The sequence below is a fragment of the Glycine soja genome, chromosome 14, assembly GCF_004193775.1.
Source record: "Glycine soja cultivar W05 chromosome 14, ASM419377v2, whole genome shotgun sequence".
In the NCBI taxonomy this organism is placed as follows: Eukaryota; Viridiplantae; Streptophyta; class Magnoliopsida; order Fabales; family Fabaceae; genus Glycine; species Glycine soja.
This window is the reverse complement of record NC_041015.1, coordinates 12,956,348-12,980,923: the sequence shown is the minus strand read 5'-3', so window position 1 is coordinate 12,980,923 and position 24,576 is coordinate 12,956,348. Positions and strand designations below refer to the sequence as shown.

Below are 24,576 nucleotides of genomic sequence, written 5' to 3'. Positions count from 1 at the left end.
CGACAGAGAGTAAGGGTAAGATCGAGAGTGGGGATGAAAAAAAGGATGAAGAATATATCCATCCTTGCTCGCCTCATTATCATGCTTATTCATAATTATCATTTATATATTTTTTTCCGTTTTAAATAATTATAGATTTAGATTAAATTAAAATACTTTTTAGTGTTTTAATTATTTTATTTTTTGGTTTTAATTTTATTTTCTAAATTAAAAAATACTTTGATTCATTTACATGTCTTTATCACATCAATTTATCATATAACATTATATTATTATATATAAAATAATTTATTTTATTTGTCTTTTGATATTGCTTGTAATATACTAAATTTGAACTCTATGGTTACTCATATTTTATATGGTATCATGTTTTTTATATACAATTTCATATCATATTTAATCTTACTAAAAAGTTTTTATCTTATTGTCATGTTCATCCTGACCACATAATAATATAATTTAAACTTTTGTAAACTATATACTCACCACATAAATATTGATTCCATTAGAAAATGATTCTTTTAACATCAACAACCTTAGTAAATTGAATATGTATTACATTATTTTATCGCCTATAAAATATGTGAAAGCAACAAGTCACCCTGTGGAGGCATGGATATCGTGCGTTTTTATATACATAAAAGGATGTTTTGGGTAATAAAGATTATAAAAGAGGAATGGGGGTATGTTTTCTAATTAAGGGGTAAAAGTGACAATTCCCTCTTCAAAACATCAGAACAATGTCCAAAAGGCCGAAACAAAAAAACCGAAATACTTCGCCAAAAACAGAAGACGAAACGCACGTCGTATAGCAGACTACTCACACTACACAGTTCCCTTGACGCCGTTTAGTTCATCTTAGGAATTGAAGAAGCCGAAGCTTCAAAGTTTAAAACCTTTCCGCAATTTTCCAGCTATTCCGAAATCCGAATCACAATGACTTCTTCTCTCATTCGAACGCTCCAAAGAGCTTCTGCATCGCTCATTCGAACCTCGAGACCGTTAAGCCCACACGCTGCCACCACGCGTGTCGGAGCCAGAACCTACGCAGCAGAACCAAAACCAGAACCCGCGACCAAATCGCCCTTCGATTCCAACATCATACGAATTCTCCGAAACGAAATCGAGTACCAAGAAGAATACGCTCCTCCACACCAGGTTAACACTAATCTTATTTCATTCTATTACATCTAATCCATGTTTTCATTAGAATTAAAGTTTTAATTTTTATTGGTAATGTTTGCAGCCTGAGACTAAATTCAATTCGTTTACGGTTGAAGAGCTACGTGGGGAGCAAGTGGTCACGATTAAAGGGAAATTTGGTGAATGTGAGGATATTAAAATTGAGGCTACCATGTTTGATGGGTGTGAGCATGTTCCGGCGTGTGGAGATGATAGTTCTGGGGTGAATTTGCGTCTTCACCTTAGTTTAATTGTAGATATAGCAAAAGGGGAAGAAGGTGACAGTGAGTTGGAGTTTGTGTGCTCGGCGTGGCCGGATTGTTTGAATGTTGAGAAAGTTTACATGTTAAGACGCAGCCGGATGGCGGCTAGGCCTTACGTTGGACCTGATTTCAGGTTTGGAAAATGGCATTAACTGTTTTGATTTTGTTTATTGGTTCACTGGCCAAAGTTTTTGTGTTTAGTGTGTCATGTGTCCGTTACTGAGGTTTTAAATTGCGGTCATTGTTTTGTGGTGATTCTCGACATTTCAGACAAATGGGGCGTGGTTGACGTTGCAATGTGGTCGTGGAAGCCAAGGCTTTAAATTAAATTGTGGTTGCAGTTGTGGTTTTTTTGTGATCCGTAATATTGCGGGAAATTGTAGACAAATGGGGTGGCCACAATTGTGGTTGTGATGTGGTTGGCGAGAGCAAAAAATCCTTGTCTTTGTAGCCAAAATCGTGGTCACAAACTGTTGTTTAAAAACCTTGGTGGAGGCACATAAGCCTTGATGTTGCAGCCACAGTTGCGGTTGGGAACCGTATTTTAAAACCTCTGTCTGTTATGTGACTTTGAATTAATGAGGAGAACTTGTGTGAAAGACCTAGATGCTTTGAAGTTATTTGGTTACTTGAAGTTGGTTTGCTAGTGATTCTTGTGTTTTGGTTTTTGATTTCAGGGACTTGAAGGCTAAGGTTCAGGAGACGTTTTACGAGTACTTGGATGTGAGGGGAGTGAATAATGAGCTTGCAATTTTCTTGCATGAATACATGATGAACAAGGATAGAATTGAACTTCTGCGGTGGATGGATAGTCTCAAGTCTTTTATGGAAAGATAGATTGGTATGCTTGGCATTTGACTACTAGGAATTGATGTGAACACTAAGTTTTGACATTAGCATTTGGTATGAATTAATATATTTGATTGGAATGCACCTTAAGAATGCTGTGCATTAGGAGGCAAGGGTAGGAAATAATAGAGGCTCTATTTCCTTTTGAGGTTATATGATGAATGAATGATGAACAATGATAAGTCTTTTCAAAAGTTGACAGGTAAATCTTGAAACTAAGAATTGATGTAAACACTTCCAAGTTTTGCTAATGTAGGAATTCATTGGATTTGTAATGTTTGCATCAGTTTCCTTTGTTACAATCATGTAAAATAAACTAAGATTGTACATATTTTTGGAGCTTTTAGTGGACAAAATTTAGAAAATTATCAGAAAATTTAGCAACAAGAATTAAATTGTGAATTTGTATTTTAGGTTTAGAAGTGGTTGTACTAGTGATGCTAAATACACTGTAAATTAGTGTCATAATTGAAGAGCTTTCATTTGACATGTTGTTATGAGTAAGGTAAGACCTAAGCTTAATGTCTCCTATCCTCAGGAGTGATAACCTATTTGTTTATGCCCTTGCATTTATGTTCTGTATTCATAATCTGTTTTGCATTCTTTATTGTGCTTTATTTGGTGATTGACAAGCATATAATGTGTTGTTATTGGTTATAACATATCTTTTAGGTTTTGTGCCAGTCTTTGTGCACGTGTGAGGCCTAAAATAAGCGATGCTTTTTCTAAGTTTGCTAATTTGTGGAATGAAGGATGATTTGTGATGGAAGTGGTTGCTAACTTCAGATTGGGCTGTGTCCACTTGACATTATTTAAATTCTTGGCATTTTCTGCATCTTGTAGCATCCCATTTTGGTAGGACATGTAATTGCTTGATGTATTGGTGTTAGGTTAGGTCGAAATTTTTATACATAAAACAGTGAGAACATTTATCATTAGGTGTGATTTATAGTTTGAAGCTGAATCCTGTGATATGTTGGGATATTGTTTAACATGTGTTTTCATAACTCTTCATTTTCCATATAAAGCACTGTTTGAAGGAGAGGTCAGGTAGCACTTTCCTATCATAACGTTATGTTAATAAAGAAACTAGATAGCGCTTTTTTAAGCAAGTGTCGTGCATTGGTGCCTATTTGTGTAACTTTTTTTTTTAAATGACAACAATTCAAGCAGAGCACTTTCCAAAGAAAGCATATGTAATGCTTAAACTTGGATAATGCTTTTCTAAAGCAGCTCTGTCTAGAAGACCAGTGTTTTAATTTTTCCAATAACACTTTCTTTCAGAAGCACTATCTTGAGTGCGATACCTGAATGCATTACTGGTGTAGTGATTTCCCTTTTGCCTTACATCTTGTTTAAGCTTCTGGTTATGATGGAAAGTTCATCAATTTCACCACCTTCATTTTTAAAATCATCTGGTGATTCTTTAGCTTTTAGGGCAATAGATGAGAGATGTGTGCTTTGTATGATGAAATCTCCTGAAAGCATACCCCAAGATGTTCTGTCGAGAACATCTACTTTAGAGTTTGAAAAATTTACAATGTGCTTTGTATGAGAGAGACTCCAATGTCTTCATTTTGGAAAATGCAGAGCATTTCACCGTACACACCTCTTGCCATATTGGATGGATCCCTTCTAAGCAATATAGACTAACTATTAACTAATGTTGAGTGTAACAACTAATGGTAAAACACCAATGGTCAGACTATTTGATCAACCAAGCTTCACCATAACTCGTAATTAAGCTGTTGAAGAACCAATTGTCAAGGTTCATCACTCATTGTATCCTTTCTAAATGGAAATAGGAAATTCCTAGCTAAAATTGAGATTCTTCTCACGAACCAGAATTTCAAATGTGTAGCCATTTCACTTAAAAGACCTGAAAAGCTTTGGATAGGTGTTTGACAAGGCAAAAGGGTTTGGAGCAGAGTGGTTTTGGAGAGTGGTGGTGAGAAAAGACAGCAACTCATTTGACCATGGTTTGAAATTGATGAGATTAGCCATTGTTTAAGCTTTTAATTTTTTGGCATCTTTTTATCTGTGCTTGTTATGTTGGTGGTGCTCTTCAATGACATTATGGTTCTGTGCTATCAGAACATAAATACCTGAACTTTCAAATTCTATTATATGAGAAAAACAACAAAATGTTACATAAGGAAAAATTTAGGGAAGTCAGGAGGGTCTAACTCAGTTAGTTGAGCAGGGTGCGTGAATTATTGTAAACTCCCTGATACTGTCTTTGATTCTTATGAATAAAAATAACTTTTAGGAAAGGTGAAGCAGTGACCTCATTTTGTAGTGTTTATGGTAGCAGACTAACAGTGAAATTAAAAATGCTTTTATGGCTTTCCACAACTTGAGTGGAAACAATAGTTTCAAGGGAAGAAAGAAGAGTAAGAAACTTGATCAAGAGGAAAAACCTTGACCAAGTAAGAACCTTGATTGATGATGATTCCAAAACTAGTTGTTTCTTTCTCACTTTCTCCTATGTGAAAGGTAGCAATGTCTTTGAAATCTAAACGCTATGCAAAAGTTGTTTTCTCCACTGGTAAGTCTTGGACAAACATCTATTTTGTTTAGAAGAGTGCTAGCAACACACATTCTACTAAAAGGCTTTTTAATGATCCAGAAAATAATAGATTTTTTTTTATTGGTTTTGAGTGAGTGATGATTTGATTGGTTTTATTTTACTACCAGTTGATTTTCACAGAATTTTGGATTTTACACTTATTTTACTACCGGTTTGTACCTGGCTATGATGTGTGAGCATGAATTGAGGGAGACAAAGATCATTATACATATATTTATGTTGCAAATGGAAGCATATTTTCTCACAAGCCGTTATATGGTGTACCCCCTCAAAACGATAAGATACATGCTGCTTACCAATGCGTGGCATGCATATTGATGCTTAAAAGTGTTCAGAATACTTCTGTATCAGCAAGTTTCAACTGTTAATTTGTCATACCAACCATGTACAGATTCAATTTTGAAGTACAACAATAAATGCTCCCATCCATGACTTCCTAACAATAGTAGCCTTTTAGGATTTGTTTGGGTAAGTTTATTTAGAAGAATTTTTCAGAGAAGAAAATAAGAAGAAAAATAAAATGAGTTTTTCTATAAGTTAAAATTGATATTTCATTAGCTAACATTAATTAATTTATAGAATTTTTTTTCATATAATTTCTCTAAAAGATGTAAGGACATTTACAAATTAGTTAGCTAATGGAAAATTAATTTTATCTTAGGGAGAAACTTTTTTTTTCTTATTTTATTTTGTTACAAGTGTTTCTAGATAAATTTATCCAAACATGTCAATACATTAATAATCTGAAATATTTTCTATGCTTTTCAAGAAAATGTCTTTCAATCCATAAAGAGAAAAGGGTCTTCAAACTGAAAAGAGAAAAGCTAACAAACACATTGAAGAGTGACGTAGTCATTAGTGCCTAATGGTTACCTCAAAATTATGGATCAAGTTGTTTATCACTTGGATTCTTACGTTGAAGACCCAAATGTCAACCCTATGCAACACAATCAACACAAGTCTTTATTGGAGGCCGAGGCTGATGCTTTTTGAGATAATAATGTGCATCATTTGCAAATTATATGTAATTTACTATGATGGTATTGTAGCAGTGCTTTAGAGAACTACTTTTATTAATAGCAGTCCTTTTGTTTCTATATGGTTTCATAACAATGGCTTGTTTGTAGTGCCACAGGCCCACAACTATCAATATTTAGCATACGAGGAAGTAACACACACAAGAATAATTTATGTTCTGTTCAAACAAAGAATGCCATTTCCTATGTGGTGGTTATAACTTGTAAGAGTCTATCTTGGAACACTTGACAATTGAGAGAAAAGATTTCCACTTTTAAATATATTAAAGACAACAGTCCTTGATCTATTAAGCCTTGAACGTTGTATTTCTTACTCAAGCAAGTATGGAAGGAAGAGTGGAGAGTGTGTGGCTAGTAGCTCACGGCAGTAAAAGAAAATGAAGGAGAAATTGAGTTTTTATTTTACTTGTAAATTTTGATTTTGATTTTTTTATGCATAAATATAGATTTAGATAAGCTAACATTCAACTCATAAGATTGTCGTAATGGTGTGAGATTCTACTATGTTCACATGTGGAAGAACGATTTATTTAATAAAAGAATCCGTGATTTTTATCGTGTGTAAAATTTTCTTTAAACTAATGATAATAATAAATTGTGAGTGAGATAAGTTTATGAGACATACAAGACCTACTTTCTATTAAGCTATATAACTTATCCTACATCAATTATTTTATATTTTTTTAAAATATTATTGCTTAAATTAGTCAATTTAAATGTGAAATTTTAATTAATTGTATTGGATTAATAGACATAGAAGTTATATGTTTCCATTTAAATAATTATTTTTATAATTTTTCTTTCATTTTAGAATTTTTATTTCTTTATTTTATTTTTATCTAATAATGAAAACATTTTATTATATTTCATTCCTTTTTAAAAATATGTATTATATTATCATATATCAACAATAATGTTTAGTCATTTTTAAAAAAAATTAGGATGACTTATAACGAGCTTCCTCATATACCTACAAACGAGAAAAGTTAAATTCACATTCCTGTAGAATTAGCTTCATTATACTTACCATCCTTTATAAGGGAGTGAATAAAACATTAATATCCTCTCCATGAATGCGAACGCAGCTTCTATAACAAAAAGATACTGAGTGTGCATGTCAAACTTGAAGAGAAATTAATATAAACCAATGTTATTAAAATCGGATTGGTCATCAAACTAATAAAGGCATTGGTTTAAGAATTAATGACTCAATAGGGTAAAACTGGGATCAAAAATTGGTTTTAATAAAAAATATTTTTTAATATTTTAATATAATATTATAATAATATTGAATAAAAAAAAGATAATGTATATAAATTGGTAATAATAAAAAGTAAAAATTAGTGTCATAAGTTATAATATTTTTTTAAAACCAAAACATAGTTGTTTTGAATTTTTTTTTTAATTAAGCGAAACCTATTAACCCACCGGTTGAATGGCTGTGTGTCAATTTAAGGACACACTGATTTTTAGGAAGTATTAATATCAGATATATAACCAGTTCTCAATCGAATAATATATATATATATATATATATATATATATATATATATATATATATATATATATATAACTAAAATGATATTATTATACTTTTAGTGAATCAAATTAATGTAAAAATAACATTTAATTTGCTTTAAATATAATAATGATAATAACACAATAATATTTCTTAAATTTAATACAAGATATTATTTAAGTTAAATTTAATGGTAATAACATGTTGATATTGTAAATTCTTAAAAGAGCTAATTTCGTTCTTATTTTCTTACAAGTTGTGTGTGAAAATTACTATCAACCAATCAATGTGTTTGGTTCCACATTCTTGTAGACGTGAGTAAAGGTGAAGTTATTGAGAGCAGCTTCACATTTTTTTGTAATTTAATTTGACATGGATTTTAACCGGAACGTGGGTAATGGATGAGAGTCCAAACATAATATGTAACAAAGAGAGGTAAATAATATAAAAAGTAAGTAAATTCATAAAATAAATAAACTGAGAATCTTATTCCTCAAAATAAGTACTCAAAGCTAGGAGCAAGTTGTAATGCATCATGTTTGGAAAACTCAAGTTCCATATCAATTAAAAATAAAGTTAAATTAGAATATAAATGAGGAGCAATCCTCACCTCTTGAACTAGCTATTGGAGTTGAGTTAGGCCTAAACTCACATTCTAAGATCTCATCAAGTCTCACATAGCCTATATAGTGCATCATTTTATATATTTTAGATCCTTCACACTAGATTATTCCTCACCTTATTCTCTCCCAACAACCCTAGTCGTTGCCCACCGTGTGTGGTCATCATCAGAGACAATGGACCTCCCATGCACATGATCAAGCAGTGCCTTGTGTAGTACAAAAATGATCAGTTTGATGATAGAGGAGTAAAGTATCTGTCTTTGAAAACAACCATTGAAGAAGCACATACATGGCATTACAAGCATGGAAGCAAGTGATTCTCTGTGGTTCAAAGAACGTCATGCAAAACTGAGAGGAACTGAATGTCGGCAACTACTATGTTTTTTGCACTCCAGCACCTAACAACCCTAAGATCTACACTATCGCAATACCTATTGGAGGAGCTAGGTTTACTCACTGATAACCGGTTCGTCTTCGATTTACTAGGTAATTTCTGAAACTCCCTAATGTCAGTGATTATTCTTCGCTTATGAGTTTAATGTGAAGTTTTAGAGAAAAGAGTCTTTGCGCTCCAAAATAGAAGACACACTCTTCCCATTGAAGAGCAACTTTAGGCGACCTTGTGTAGTGAATTGTGCCATAATACCCTTCAATTACCTTCTCCTTTTAACTTGGAGAGCTTGTACCTTTCTTCTTATCTTGTTCTTCAAAATTTATTGGTTGACCATTCAACAAGACCCCATGATAGGTTGGAGAGAAACTAATGTTTGAAAGAATACAAAAGTAAAATAAAATTGATACAATGTCTAAAATTATATTGCCTTCGATGGAGGCATATAGTGGTGGACAACAAAGGTTACTGGAGAGAGAGAGTTAGGTGAGAAATAATCTAGTCTAAGATAAAATGTGGCGCACCATAGATAATGGTGTAAAACTTTTATACAGTCAATTGTAATCCTATTTTCTTAACTATAAACTTATAATATAGATTTTAATATTTACACACCCTTAGTGTAAATTTTTTACGCATGCAGTCAACCAATTAAAAATAATCGTTAGTATAATTTTTTAAATAATTATTAATCATAAAAATTAAAAAAATTATCTTATATACTAACTGATAAAATAAAACTATTTTATTGATAATATGTAATATATTTTGTCAATATTATCTTGTTGAGAACAAAAAAAAATATAAATGGTACAAACGAAAAGGCATCTGTATGAATCCATGACAAAACCAAGTGTTTTCATTTAATTGGTTAGACATTAAATTAAAAAAAATGAAAGAATGTAATAACATGTGCACTTGTAAATTGAACTAAAAACACCAAAAGTTAGTTTCGTGTGTGGACAGGAGCAGATAAAATAAAGAGTATCTGGTTCATGCATCTGCACTCAATGTTTTAAGAACAGAATCGGTAATCGAATTGATATTGATATTTCTTTTGTCTCAAATTACAAGATTTTTTTTAATTAATTTATGTTTTTTTAAGAAAAAATTAATTTAATCAATCACATTAAATTAAATTTGTCAATTATTTATGTTATCATTAATAAATTACTTTTTTTTATTAGCTATTTGATTCTCATTAATATTTAGAGAAAGAATAATTAAGTAAGAGTATGTAGAAAAAAAATATTAATACATCTAAAAATTAGGAAATAATTTTATAAAACGGAATAATCAAATTTTTGAAAAGATTTTTATAATTAGAGACAAAAGGAATACTTGGTCAAATTGGAGTCTTTCTGTTTGAATTGGTTTGATCCGATATATATATATATATATATATATATATATATATATATATATATATATATATATATATATATATATATATATATATATATATATATATATATATATATAATATAAAAATAATAAAACTAAGTAATTAACATAATTTAATCATTCAATACTCTAAATTTAAAATTATTGTCATTGTAAAATACCTAATATCCCAAATAACAACTAATATTCATGTTAATACAAGTCCATAAATAAGTTTCAAACACAAACAAATATCCAATGTTTTAAAAATAATCATAAGTTTACAAAAAATAGCACAAAAAAGTTCATAATTTTTTGTAAAAAAATAGTGTCATGTGGTTTAATCAAAGATCCACATTGGTTCAACCAAAGATCTATCTCGGTTCAACTCAAGTCACACTAATTCTGACACATTTTTACTACTGCAAATAGCCTTTTTTAAGTCGGCTCTAGACGACATTTTAAGACGATTTTGAACCGTCTTAGAACGTAGTGTCGTAATATGGTACTATGCTTACAAAGACGGTTGTCGAACTGTCGTAAATAATGATATTTTCTAAGATGGTTATTGAATAACCATATAAGAATGTTCCTTTTTCAAAGGCGGTTTTTGTTGTACACATGTCTTAGTAAGTATTAGTTTTTGCGACGATTATGTCAACAACCGTCTTAAAATGTCATTCGCAACATGCAAAATCTAAGACGGTTATTCAATAATCGTCTTAGAAAGTGTAACATTCTAAATCGGTTAAATATGAACCGTCGTAGTAAGTTTGTTCCAATAATCGTCTTGGAATGACTATTTTGAGTTTGACTTTCTACAACGTGTTCTTTTATCCTTTAAAAGCTCTTGTTTTAATTACAACACACAGTTTTAACAATTATAAAATGATTTAATTATATACTAAACATAATTTAAACAATTATAAAATCATTTAATTACATAATACTCATAGGACCATTATACAATTTTTAAGGTTCATGGCATGTATATAATAAGTAATGGTTGAAACACTATACAAAACATCAACATGTACAATAAAAATCATAATTTTAATCTATGATTAATGCTAATATTTATAACTTTTTAGAATGGAAAGAATGGGATAAAAATAAGAATTTTATAACTTTATTTATGGATTTTTTATATATCATAATTTTTTGTAGAGACTAGAGAGAATACCAATCAACACCTAATATCTCAATTTAGAAGGTCACCTTAAAGTGTTCAAGTGTTCATCAGATATCACAGCATGGCTCCAAGCATAATCAACCAGACCCATCCAGTCCTCAGCATTAGATGTTTCAGGGTTACCCAACTGTACAATAATTAAAAATTAATAATAATACTTAATTTGTCCTTCATATTTTTGTAACTAATTATTTGCATCCTACTAACTTTACATGGTTGATTGATTCGTTTGAGTCACTTTTACAAACTAATTCTAGTATTATAGGTTTGTTCTAAAAATATGTACTGGCTAGCTTAGATCTATTTTGACCTTTAAACTAACTAACTACAACAGTAGTTAAGCTAAAAAAATAAAAGATCAAGTAAACCGAGTAAGTTTACTCCTATGCTACTAATTATATTTCCTTGAACTAATTTCATGGAGCAATTAAAGTAGTAATGGTTTATCTCTAGTTGACTAAAACAAAATTGAATGACTCAAAATATAAAGAAAAACTGAAAAGAAAATTAGATATTCTCTCTGAAAATAACTATTTTGTTGATAAAACTCTCTCATGAGAGTAGCCCTGCATTGATGGCTATTTTAGACATACCTGAGTTGGATGTTGCCGCATAACAATTATATCAGAGTAACCCTCAATTGTTCTGATTGTATCTGCAAGCAAACTATAATGAGAAACCTTCTTGGAAAAATATGAATATTAATATCCTCAAATTTAATAAGATGACTAAAAATATGAATATTAAATATTTTTATTATAAAATAAGATGACTAAAATTATGAATTTTAAAAAATAGAAAACCAAAATTATATTTAATTCTAAATTTTAAAAAACGAGATATTAGTTTAAAATATAATACCACATGCTTGCCTCTGAAACTGATACGTACACGTCATATATGCCTAAATATGTATTTAGAATATTAATATCCTCGAATTTAATTTGTTCAATACATTTGGAATTGGAATACATTGCTGATAACGTAAAATAATTTATACTATAAACTAATTTAAAAACATAATGTACTAATCTATTTATAAATATGTACTAATCATTTAAGAACATAATGTAAAATAATTTATATTATAAACTATTTATAAATCATATTAAATGTATTTTTAAAGTAATTATAATACAAGTTATTAATAAAATAATTTTATAATATCATTTAATTATAAATTTTAATGTATGATAAATTTATTAATCTTTGAATGAGAACTATGATTCTTTTTATACCTGGCAGAGTCATCCGAGCAAGAATCATCCTGCAAATAATTTGCCTCTGATCATTGAATGAAACTATGATAATTCCCCTTAAATAATATTACGTGGCTTTCATTGCAGCTACAAGCTCTTGGCTACAAAAAAATAATTCCAAGGGGGGCACGAGAATTAGCAATGTTTCTTGATCTCATGCATTTCTCATCTTCCACTGCAGCTACAAGCTCTTGGCTACAAAAGAATAAGCAATTGATGAAAATTGAAAATTGCTAATGATACCCATAAATGGCTAGCTTGTAACAAGTATTTGAAAGGGAGTGAGAAAAGGTGTTGCAAGTGAACATATACCTAACAGGATCTTTCAAAGCAAGTGATTGCCAACAGATTGGGCACTCTTTGCTTCTTTGTGACCTAAAGAATAAAAGAGTTGTGTGAGAAGTAGGCATCATAACTCACACTATTGTCCATATTTGCAAATAAAAAAAATGAAAGTCAAAATTGTAATGGTTCTTGAACTCACCAAATGTTGAAATTTGACCAAAATATCATAAGAAAATAATTTAATAAAATAAATAAATAAAAGTATGAAAAATTAAAAATCAAACCAAAATAATAAATTTTTAAAATAAGAAAATCAAAATTATAAAAATAAAAAATAAAATAATCAAGCTCACATATTATAAAAAAATCTTAATTATAATTTAGTCTAAACTAACTAGTGTCTACTCCCTAGCTTAAGTAATTAAAGTAGATAAAATATTATATATATATATATATATATATATATATATATATATATATATATATATATGTCCACTTTAAAATAAGTTATCATTCACTACTAGAAAAATGGCTTTTTACGACGGTTATTAAGTGCTTTTAACGATGGTTGTAAACCGTCGTTGTAACATCGTTGAAACGCAATTGCTTTTTACGACGATTTTTATAATAACTGTCTTTGAAAGTTAGAACAATTCAAAGACGGTTATTTAATAACCGTCTTTGAATGCAGCGTCTGGTTTTACATTCCAAGACGATTATTATGTAATAACCATCTTTGAATGCTCTGTCTGCTTTGACATTCAAAGACGATTATTATCTAATAACCGTCTTTGAATGTAGTGTCTGATTCGACATTCAAAGACGGTTATTACATAATAACCGTCTTTGAATGCAGTGTCTGGTTCTACATTTCAAGACAGTTATTATGTAATAACCGTCTTTGAATGCTCTGTCTACTTTGACATTCAAAGAGGGTTATTATGTAATAACCGTCTTTGAATGCAGTGTCTGATTCGACTTTCAAAGACGGTTATTAGATAATAACCGTCTTTGAATGCAGTGTCTGGTTCGAACTTCAAAGTCGGTTAGTACATTATAACCATCTTTGAATGTTACATTTGGTTCGACATTCAAATACGGTTATTACATAATAATCGTGTTTGATTGTTACATCTGGTTCGACATTCAAAGATGGTTATTATGTAATAACCGTCTTTGAATGCAATGTCTTGTTCGACATTCAAAGACGGTTATTATGTAATAACCGTTTTTTAATACAGTGTCTGGTTTGACATTTAAATACGATTTTTGGATAATTCTGAATTCCCCACATAATCACTAAAATAATCTTCCAATATGTGTTATGACCCATATTTAGAGAGATCCTCAAATCCCATGTATTCATGATTATCGATCTTGTGTACTAATCTTATTTTATTACTAACTTGAATTGTTAACGATGAAGTATATATAATGATTTGAAATTAAAAATTGAGAAAATTGTTGATTGAGAAAAGAGAGAAAGCAAGTTGCATGGTACCTGTGTAACCATAGGGGCCCATAAGCCGCGTAACCATAGGGGCCCATAAGCTGCGTAACCATAAGGACCCATAAGCCGCGTGCTTACGTGAGATATTCCATCGACGGGCCAATTACAATTGTTTGCAGCTGAAAAATGGGTGATATTTAGATTAAATAACAACAAAATTCCATAATCAGAAGTTAAAAAAAGTAATGAAAATTAAAAAAGTACCATTCCTATTTTATTAGAAAGCAAGTAATGAAAATCAAATTTCAAAAGACAACACATAACAATAAGACAAAAATAAAAAAAGTACCTACTAGTATAAGTGAACCAATAACTCCAGAATTACATTCAAGATTTGTAATTTTAATTGTAAGTAAATTGAAGATTTTTTATATGCATTTTTACTCTTATTGCAAAATTACATTCAAGATTTTTAAAAGTAATTTTTTTCAAAGATTTAATTTATTTTCCCATATTCCTTAAATATAATTTTCATTCAAATATACTACATTAGTAACAAAGCAAAATTGAAGATGTACCATGAAGCACCTCCATTTTGATTTGGGCCTTCTATAAGGATCCAAATCACTCGTTCCAATCAACATCCCACTACAACACCTACAAGATAGGAAGATGGTATTATGACAAGCAATTACTGGATTCCATGTCATAATCTCTTGGAAACTATTCCAATCCAACCTGAGCACAAAAACAATTGCAATTAATAAAAGCTCTGAGTAAAAAAAAATAGAACAACATGAAGAGATATTGATGGCTGTATGCAGTACTTTTTATTTTTATTTTTTTACACTAGATATAAATTAAATTTTAGTCACATACTTATAACAATATTCCAAAATGTTATTAGTCTCTTTTTGTCCTGATTTGCTTCACTTTAAGCTTCAAAGAAAGGTTTGGGATACATAAATAATACATCCCTACATTTGTAATCTAGGAAATTTATACAAACCAGTAATATTTTAGATTTATAGCCTTACACATAAACACAGGAACCAATTGCCTTCATAGCCATACAATCAATATACTGTTTTGTGGAACTAACAACAAAATAGGATTTGAAATGAGTATGCCAGCCAAACAACTAAGAATAGTTATATCTACTAAATGTCTAGTTACTACTTTTGGAGGTAAAATCCAAATTCAACTTTAAAAGACTAGTCTTCACTACAAAACAAAAATGAGAAAATGTTAGAATTTAATATACCTGAAAACTATATCTGCTGTGCCTGGTTGCACTGGTAAATCATTCTTTTTCAGAAGCCTCATTACTTCCACCAGCAGTTTAGTATCATTGTGGTTCTTAGCATACGCCTGCAGCAAATTGATAGAAACTTACCAATTAAAAATTGGAATAGTATCTCAGTGTGCAATTACATGACATAATTCTCTTTTAGAAAGTTATCTTTGAGCATCGGTTAGCTTCCCAACATATCTCCATATGTTCTCACCTACATAGCAAGTTTATAGAAGGAAAATAACTATTCCAGGCCAAGAGGTATGAAGAAAAGTAACCAAAATTTAGCACACAAATTCCTCTAGTGGTCACTTCATCCTATAATAAGTAATGCACGACAACATTAGAAGCAATAGCACAATAATATACTTCCTCAAATACTGAAAGCTCAAAGCAACATTAAATACAAATTGCTAGCTCTTATCAACCAAACCTTATCCACCAGTAACAGCAGTTGAAGATGAGTCTTTTGCCCTGACAGTCCTCTTGGTAACTGCAGATGCTCCCTGAAGCAGGGGAAAACAAAATAAAATAAAATGATAGCATTAGGAAATCATGATACTACATAGAACCAATGTTTTAAATCTCTGATAGCAGAGTGGAGCCGCTGGCTCAAAAAACACAATAACGAGATTGCATATAGCGGGATAGTTGCTATTTTGAAATTTTTATAGTTTATATAATGTATAATATATACATATAAATTCTCAAAAATAATAAAAATTTACTAAAAACTAATGACATTCATAATTAACAAAAAAAAGTCTAGACGTCTTACACAAAACATACAAGTAAGTTAAATTGTGAAGTACAGGATTGGAAGTCTACTGCTGAAACCCTTAAAGTATCCTATGAACCAAGTTATCATTATCATTATCATATATCTAACAGACAGAAGACTTCTGGTGCTGAGGGGGAGCGTTTAAAAGAAGCAGCTAACATCAATAAATCATTATCTACCTTGGGGTATTTACATTTTAGCTTAATACATTAAGATTTTGAATTGTCTTATTTCTGTTTTCTCATTGAGTAACTAGTATTCTCTAATCATTCTTGCAGTCATGTTATTATGATACTAGTGGATGTGACAAATGGGAAGCAGAGGCATATCCCTTATAGAGACTCTAGACTAACTTTTCTTCTTCAGGCTGATTTATGTGCTGGTTTAGTTTGACTCTTTAGTCTCAGGGTTCTTTTGTTCATCACTATTTGGCATAAAATGCAGGACTCTCTTGGCGGAAACTCGAAAACAATGATCATTGCCAATGTCAGCCCTTCTATCTGGTTTGTTTATTTATCAGGAACTATATTTCCTTTATCGAAACTTTTCAGGTTACCATAGAAGCTTGATGGAGCTTTACCCGTTTCACTTTTGCAGCTGCGCTGCTAAAACATTGAATACACTTAAATTTGCTCAGAGAGCAAAACTTATTCAAAATAATGTGAGTGTCATTCTATGATTAGTCTGAATTTCTTTCAAAGGAATGAATCTCATCAACCTATCACTATACATTCCATATATTGTTCTTGTAGGCTGTGGTGAACAAAGATTCTACTGGGGATGTAATTGCTTTACAACATCAAATTCGACTTTTGAAGGTGGTATCAGTTATTTCTTGTAGTATAAGTTTTATGTGAGTTGCTAATTTAACTAAAATGATAAATTTTTGGGCCAGGAAGAGCTTTCTATCCTCAAACGACGTCAGAATGTCTCTAGGTCTTTGTCATTTTCTTTGTCATCGATAAGAGATATAAAACAATCACTAGAACTCGAAGACTGTTGCCTAGAAAATGCAACTGACATGGTTGACCAACATGAAGATAACATGCCGGATAATGAATCCAAGGGCATCAGAATGTCCCACAAACAGGTATACATGGGTAGGCTTGGCTATGTTAATGAAGGCCAGTGTAATGACAATTTATGTATGAAGGATGAACCAATGTTTCTATTGTTTTCATGCCTTGTTGCTTCAAGATATATTGAATTAAGGACTTCTCCTTTGTAATTATTCATTTGTTTTATAAGAGATCACTGTCCTAAGTAAAATAAGAAGTTGTGATTATGCTTTTAGTTTCTATGGGAGGGTAAGCCTTAGTGGAATGGTAATGCAATGCCTTTTGATTTGTTCCAAGTTTTAGCTGTGGAAGAAAACCTCTCTTATAGCGATGCAATGTAAATTTGGCCCTCCCAATATCCCATGATGGTGAATTCTTGTGCACTGGTATGCTTGTGGCTAAACTAACATAATCTACCACTAGTCTCCTAAAAGCAACTTATATAATTGTTAGCATCTCCATGAAGTGACCATATAGTTTTTTTCCTTCAAATATTTATATATTCAAAATCATTTGTGTCTCAGTTGCATTCATTGGAGACAACTCTAGCGGGTGCTTTGAGAAGGGAACAAATGGCAGAAATTTCTATTAAGCAACTAGAAGCTGAAATTGAACAATTAAATCATTTGGTATTTCTCTTATGAGCTCTTCTTGCTATTGGAGTTTTATATGTCAACTCTCTTCACTCTTTATCCATAAATTTGCTGTCACTCAGGTTCGTCAAAGAGAGGAGGACACTAGGAGTTGCAAAATGATGCTTAGGTTTCGCGAAGATAAAATTCATAGATTGGAGTCCCAACTTACTGGTTCGATTCCTATGAACACATTTTTGCAGGAAGAGAATAAAACACTTTCTGATGAGATTCAAATACTTCAGAGCAGACTTGACTGAAATCCTGAAGTCACTCGGTTTGCTGTAGAGAATATCAGGCTTCTAGACCAACTTAGAAAGTGATATATCGTTTGTTACCAAGACAGTGACTATGAAATATTATCTCTTTTTTGCAGTTCCTTACAATTACTTGTAGAGATATCAAGATTTTTATGAAGAAGGGGAGAAAGAGATTTTATTGACTGAAGTGTCTTCTTTGAGGGATCAGGTACTTGTGTTTCTAGAATTAATACAGAAATAATTTCCCTTTAAGATTCCTTGTTTTTTAAGATTCTATGATTTACCTTCATTCTGTAGTTGCTTCAATATCATGGAAGAAACTCCATGCAGGGTAATTCAAATCATGATATTCAACCTCAGGTTAGTCTATAATTACTTGAAGCAATTTATGATTTCCATTCCATTGAACATTTCATTCCCTTTTGCCTATTAAAACAAAATGTATGCTGAAATTGTGTTTCAAAACCAGACTTACAGAGGGATATATTTGTACAAGTATGGTATGAAATTCAGTCATTGTTAGAATAGTAATCTTTAATCAACTGCTTAAATAGCCCCTTAATTGAAGCAGTAATCAACTTTCATGCTTACGTTCAAATCCAATATATTTCTAACAATTTCCATTTACTACTGGTGCAGAAAGCTCAGTGCTGCAATAAAGAAAATAACCTTGTTGATCTAGAGGTTTTATTCCTTCATAATAATTTAACCTTTTTTTTCCCATCTCAAAATAGTGATGTGTGATTGCTTCTGTTCATGGATTGCAGCTAAGAAACACCCTTGATGAGTTACAGGAATGCAGGCGCAATTTAAATTATTGCTTAGAGGAGAATGCAAAACTCAATAGGTATTATTTTTGTACTCCTTTTGAAGTCCATTTGGTTGTATGCAAGCAAATTGGAGCTCTAAATTTTGGCTATAAAAATTCTAATGTTTTTATTGCATATTTATACAGGGAAGTAGACTCTCTTCACTCAATGTTAAGCAGCACAAATAGTACAAAGGTAGTCTTGTTATTCTGGTTTAACATCTGTACATTTTGTCCTTTACTATATTGTACAAATAAATAGGAGGAGGAGCATGTGAATGTTTGTGTGGAAAGGCTTATGATGAACTCAATCATGTGAATTCTTTTGGAGATGGACCTTATTTCATACACATTATGGTCTTTATCTTCAAATTTATTGTTTCTTTACCCCTTATTATGTATGATAGTTCTGTGTCATGCGAAATAATATTTATTTTTTTCCGTTAATGTTTTCAGGTTTCTACCAAAGAACCATTTATTGAAGCTCAGGCAGTTCCAAGGATGGGGGTCAAGCATGAAACTCATCTATCACAACACACAAATGATATTTTAAATCTGCAGTTGGAATTAGATATAATAAATGTAATTCTGAAGGAAGAGAGGTCTTTCCGTGGCATATTGGAAGAGAAAAAAACATGCTTAAATCAGGATTTTATGATGGCAAAAGACAAGCTTGAGCAGACAAGCAAACAATTAGAAGATGCAAAGGACCAGCTTGGAGAGGCAAAATCTGTCATTGAAGCCTTAGAATTGCAGCAAATATTATCTATCAAAGAGATAGAAGAGATGAGGACCAAGAACAACCATTTTATGGAGCTTATGGGGAAACAAGAGCATGAAATCATGACCTTGAAGAACCAACTTGCATCTAAAGAGTTCAGAGATAATTTGCTTTCAAATAATCCAGAGTTTGAAAACAAGTCCCCCTTACAGGTAAAACTCAGAAGGATGCACGATTCTCTTGAAAAAGCGAAGCAACTGAACATGTCGTACCAAAGTGATCATGCATTCCAGATATCCAATGAGGAAGAGAGGGATGAAATCCATCGGCAGGCCGAGGCTGAAACTGTTGAGGTAATTATCAGTATGCAAGAAGAACTTGCCCAGCTCCAACATCAAGTAAATGATAGTCATTTGAAGGAAACAGAAATGAAAGAGAGTATGCTGCATCTGGAAACTGAATTGAAGGAGTTGCAGAAAAAAATGCTTACTACTATTGATGATAATAGAAGTTTAAAGGAGGAGCTTGGCCAAAAAGATATAGAACTCACATCACTGGCAGAAGAATGGGAACTGTTAACCTATGAGATTGAAGAGGTTCTTCTTTATGGATGTGAGGCAATAGTTGATGCCTCTGAAGAACTTGGGAATATAAGGAATTCATTTCCACAGAAAAGGATCTGGATTTCTGAACAAGTTGGCATGATAGTTAGAAAAATTTCTGAGAATGAATTATTAATTGATGAACTTAGAAGATGTTTGGAAGATGCAAGCAATAAAAGAAGTGATATGGAGTGTATGCTAAAGTCCTTAAGAAGTGCAGCGTTAGTCATTACTGAATCCCACCAGAAGGAGTGTGCTGAATATGAAAAAGAAATTCTCCTATTGACCTCACAATTGAGTGAAAAAACATCTACTATGGCACAATTAAAGGAGCATTTGGTAATGGCAGAAGATCATATCAGAAAAGCATCAAATTGTTCAACAGTGGCTTTTGTAGTTGTGAATAGATTGTCAGAAGTGAATCTTGGTTACCTGGATGATCTAAAGCATAAGGATATTCTGCTTAGTGAATTAGCAGAAACTAATAATAAGAAGGATGTCCTTCTCAGTGACCAATCCACTTCATTTGTTCAAGCAGAGAGACAAATAACAGAGTTGCACGAAAAATGTAATGATTTATGGCAGAAGTTGTCTGAGGAGCAAGAGCATTCTCGTGCTTTGGAACAAAAGCTTGAAGATATTGAAAAGAATGCCATTTCAAAGACAAGGGAGCAGCTAGTGACATTACAAGATGGTGTCTCTTCAATCAGATCATGCATGGCCTCTTTTGCAGACCATCCAGGAAGTCTTGATAATAGAAATTCATTGGATGCATGCACATCAGACTATGATGATATTGGTGAACAAAGGGTAAGCTAATGCTGCTTTCTGATAGGTTACTTTAGGTAATGTCACATTTATTTGATTTATGCCAGTGGTCTGTGAATTGTTTTTATTCAGTATTTGCTATTTTGACATTGTAGCATACAAGTTTGGAAACACATCAAAACAGTGATTTAGATCCGCTTTCTGTTGAAGAACATATAGTTGACCTGACTGACTTACAGTTGGTCAAAAGTGGATATGATATGAAATACCTGAAATCAAGAAAAGTTGGCAAGAATGTGCTTGAAAGAGATGCTACTATTAGGCTTTTGAGAAAAGAAATCGAATGTGCTCTTGAAAGCTTAAAAGAAGTGCAATATGAGATGGCCAGATTACATGATGAAAAAAAAGAGATGCCAGTGTCTGAAAAGAAGAGTCGGCAAAGCATAGAGTGCCTCACAAATCAGATACTTTTCCTGCAAGAAGCTATGTATCACTTTGAGGAGAAATCTAAAGTCAAGATTGATGTACTCAGTCATAAACTTAGAGGCCTGGAGAAACCTCTGAAGGAAGCCAGCTCCCATTGGTACCAAAGGAAAGAGGTACAGCGTTGAACCTCTGTTTTCATTTTTCCTCTATTCCATTCTCTAAAATAAGAAATTTTTGTTTGCTTTATGTCATTCTTAGTGTTGATTGTGCATTTACTTGTTTTTTTTTGTTGTCATTAACTTTCCCCATTCCCCATTGATGTCGATAGACACTTGTTGACTGAATAATGTTAAGACAATGCTTCTAGGAATATGGCTAGAATACTTTTGGGGGTTGAATTAGGCACGGTTCATTTATAACAATAGTGTTAAGACATGCTGATAGACACTTGTTGACTGAATAATGTTAAGACAATGCTTTTTTCTTTGCAGTCACTTGAACTTGAAGTTGGAGAGGCAAAGATCATTCAAGCTCAGAAAGCTCAAGAGGCATCTTGTATTCTTGCTAAATTTGAAGAAGCACAAGATACAATGAGAGAAGCAAATACTATGATCAATGGATTGGTGAAAACTAATGAGTCAATGAAGATAGATATAGAAAGACTAAAAGACAGGACTTTACTCAATGAGAAGGGTACATTAGTCAGCAATATTGAAAGCTTACAAATTGTTGTTGATTTGAAGCATCAGGAGATAGAGAACCTTGTTGAATCAAGTCTAGTAGAAACAAGGGATCTAATTGTTACGTTGGATGATGTCATTAAAGACGTCCAATTGACGATGGCAGAAAATTTCAAGTCTTTAGCTTGTGATTTAGAGTGCTTGAAGTCTCAATGTTTATATTCCACTAAATTGATACAGCCATGGCTTGAGAAGATATGGTCTGAGATAGTTTTTAAAGATTGTGCTATGTCTGTGCTACATCTCTGTCACATGGGTATTTAACTGGAAACAGTAACAGGGATGCATGCAGAAAATGGTTTGCTTTCACACGGCTTGTGTGAATCGAACTCTGTCATAAGTGATTTGAAGGAACATAATTATAGGACAAAGCAAGAGCTTGATATGTGCAGAATCTTGAAAGGGAAACTGCTGGCTGACATCAAGAAAAATTTTGATCGTATTAATAAGAAATAAGTTGAAGCTGGAGAAATCACCATCAAGCTAAATAATTTTGCTAAAAACATATCAGACCTACAACTTCAGGAGGAGATAATGCTGCAAAGGTCGAATGAAATGGGATCCCAACTTGCTAAACTGATGAGGGAATTGGATGTGAGTAATACAGATATTGTGACATCCCTTTTAGATCAAGAGAAACTACTGAAACAGAAAGTAGTGGCCATTGAATGTGAGGTCGAATTTTTTATGGCAGATTGGTATGCCAAAGACTTTGAATCACTTATCCATGCATCTGAATTGAAAAATATGTCATGTAATATAGCTAATATGGAGGAGCATTTTGTCAAGTACTCCATATTAATTGAGCAACTGAAGAAAGAAACAATCTTTTCCCAAGTAGAAACTGAGTTAGCAAAACAAATTTTGATGGATAAGGAAGTTGAAGTTTCCCTATTAGAAAGAGAAGTTCAGCAGGGAAAAGTGGAAAGGAAGGACCTAGTAACAAAATTAAACCGGAATGTCTTAAGGATTACAGAGATGGGTGAAGTGAACAAGGTCCTTGAACAAAATATTGAGTTTCTAAAGGATGTTACTTGTTCTAATCATGCATTGAAGGGTGAACTTGTTGAAGCTAACAAGGCAAAGAAAAGACTGCTGGATAGGATTCTTGATCTAGAAGCTGATTATGATAAAGTAATTGGTGATGTCATTGGGAAGGATGTGGCTTCTGAATTTTCTTTCCAACAGGTTTATTTTCTCGAACATCAAAACACAGAGTTAAAGAAAGTAAACTATATGTTGGAAAATTCATCTTGCAGACTTAAGAATGAGTTGAACCTAAAGGATTCGGACTTAACCAGAATGCAGAACTTACTGGAGGTTGAGTTATCCAGAAAGGATGATGTAGTAAAAGGACTGTTGTATGATCTGAGCTTACTACAGGAATCTGCATCAAACAATAAAGACCAAAAAGATGAAGTTGAAAAAATTGTGGCTACAATGGAGGCATTAGAAGTGGAGCTAGCTGTTAAATCAGGTGAACTTGCTGATGTTGCTGCAAACTGTCAATTGCTTGAAGCTCAGTTGCAGGACAAATCAGACATAATTAGAGCTCTTGAGTTGGATCTCTCAAAAGAACGTGAGGCTCTAGCATTGCAAGTCAGTGAAAATCAAGAACTTAGAACTCATATTGAAGGCACCTTGACAGCGAGAAAACTGGCTGACAATGAGCTAACAGAAAGAATGAAGATAACAAAGAGCTTAGAAGATGAAATTCTGGAAATGAACAGTGTTTTTAGCCAAATGAATGATTCATTTAAAAATCTGAGTAGTGATTTGGATGATGTCACTAATGAGAGGGATCAGCTTCAGGGTCAAGGAATTTGCCTCAAAAACAAGCTTGAAAAAGCTGAAGCACAAGCTAAAGCTAATGAAGCAATTGTTCAAGAAGCTCAGAAGGTAATGCTTTTATCTATTAAAAATGTATCATGTTTTCCTTCCATGACATTATTATTGAATAATCCATGACTCAACATGAAGAACTTTGTTATGTAGTATCTTCAACATAAGACACAAGGAGTTGTATCTTCAAGACTTCAACAATTCTAACTTGTCAATATATATATATATATATATATATATATATATATATATATATATATATATATATATATATATATATATATATATATATATATATATATATATATATATATATATATATATTTATTTATTTATTTATTTATTTATTTATTTATTTTAATGTCAAGTAACATAGAAAGCCATATCAATTTGGGATTTGAACTTTGTACAGTTTTGTAGAGATACAAAATTTTGCACATTTCTCAACTCTGGCATCTACACAATTTAGTTAAACTGTGGGAATCAGAATTCTATAAAGAGATTCATGTGCCAAGGGAAGCAAAATATATAGTACAATTATGATTTTGATAACCTATCATTAAAAGTTTGATCTTTGAAAAAGAATTTCATTTATTTTCATTCAAGAAGCCAAAGGAAAAG

The 24,576-nt window shown here is 31.8% G+C and overlaps 1 protein-coding gene and 1 pseudogene across 2 annotated transcripts; both read left to right on the top strand.

Moving 5' to 3' along the window:
- The first annotated feature begins 776 nt into the window (after positions 1-776).
- Positions 777-5,334, top strand: LOC114383727 (uncharacterized protein At2g39795, mitochondrial-like). Of its 2 annotated transcripts, XM_028343461.1 has the most exons (4): positions 777-1,158; positions 1,247-1,578; positions 2,123-2,286; positions 2,967-5,334. In XM_028343461.1, the coding sequence occupies exons 1-3, from the start codon at positions 937-939 to the stop codon at positions 2,280-2,282; spliced, it is 714 nt and encodes a 237-aa protein (XP_028199262.1). In that variant the 5' UTR covers positions 777-936; the 3' UTR covers positions 2,283-2,286; positions 2,967-5,334. The 2 variants fall into 2 exon arrangements, with proteins under 2 accessions (XP_028199262.1, XP_028199261.1); XM_028343460.1 differs by lacking the exon at positions 2,967-5,334 and having other exon boundaries at positions 841-1,158; positions 2,123-2,783.
- Positions 5,335-14,833: 9,499 nt separating this feature from the next.
- LOC114383831 lies at positions 14,834-23,389 on the top strand (annotated as a pseudogene).
- Positions 23,390-24,576: the final 1,187 nt, after the last annotated feature.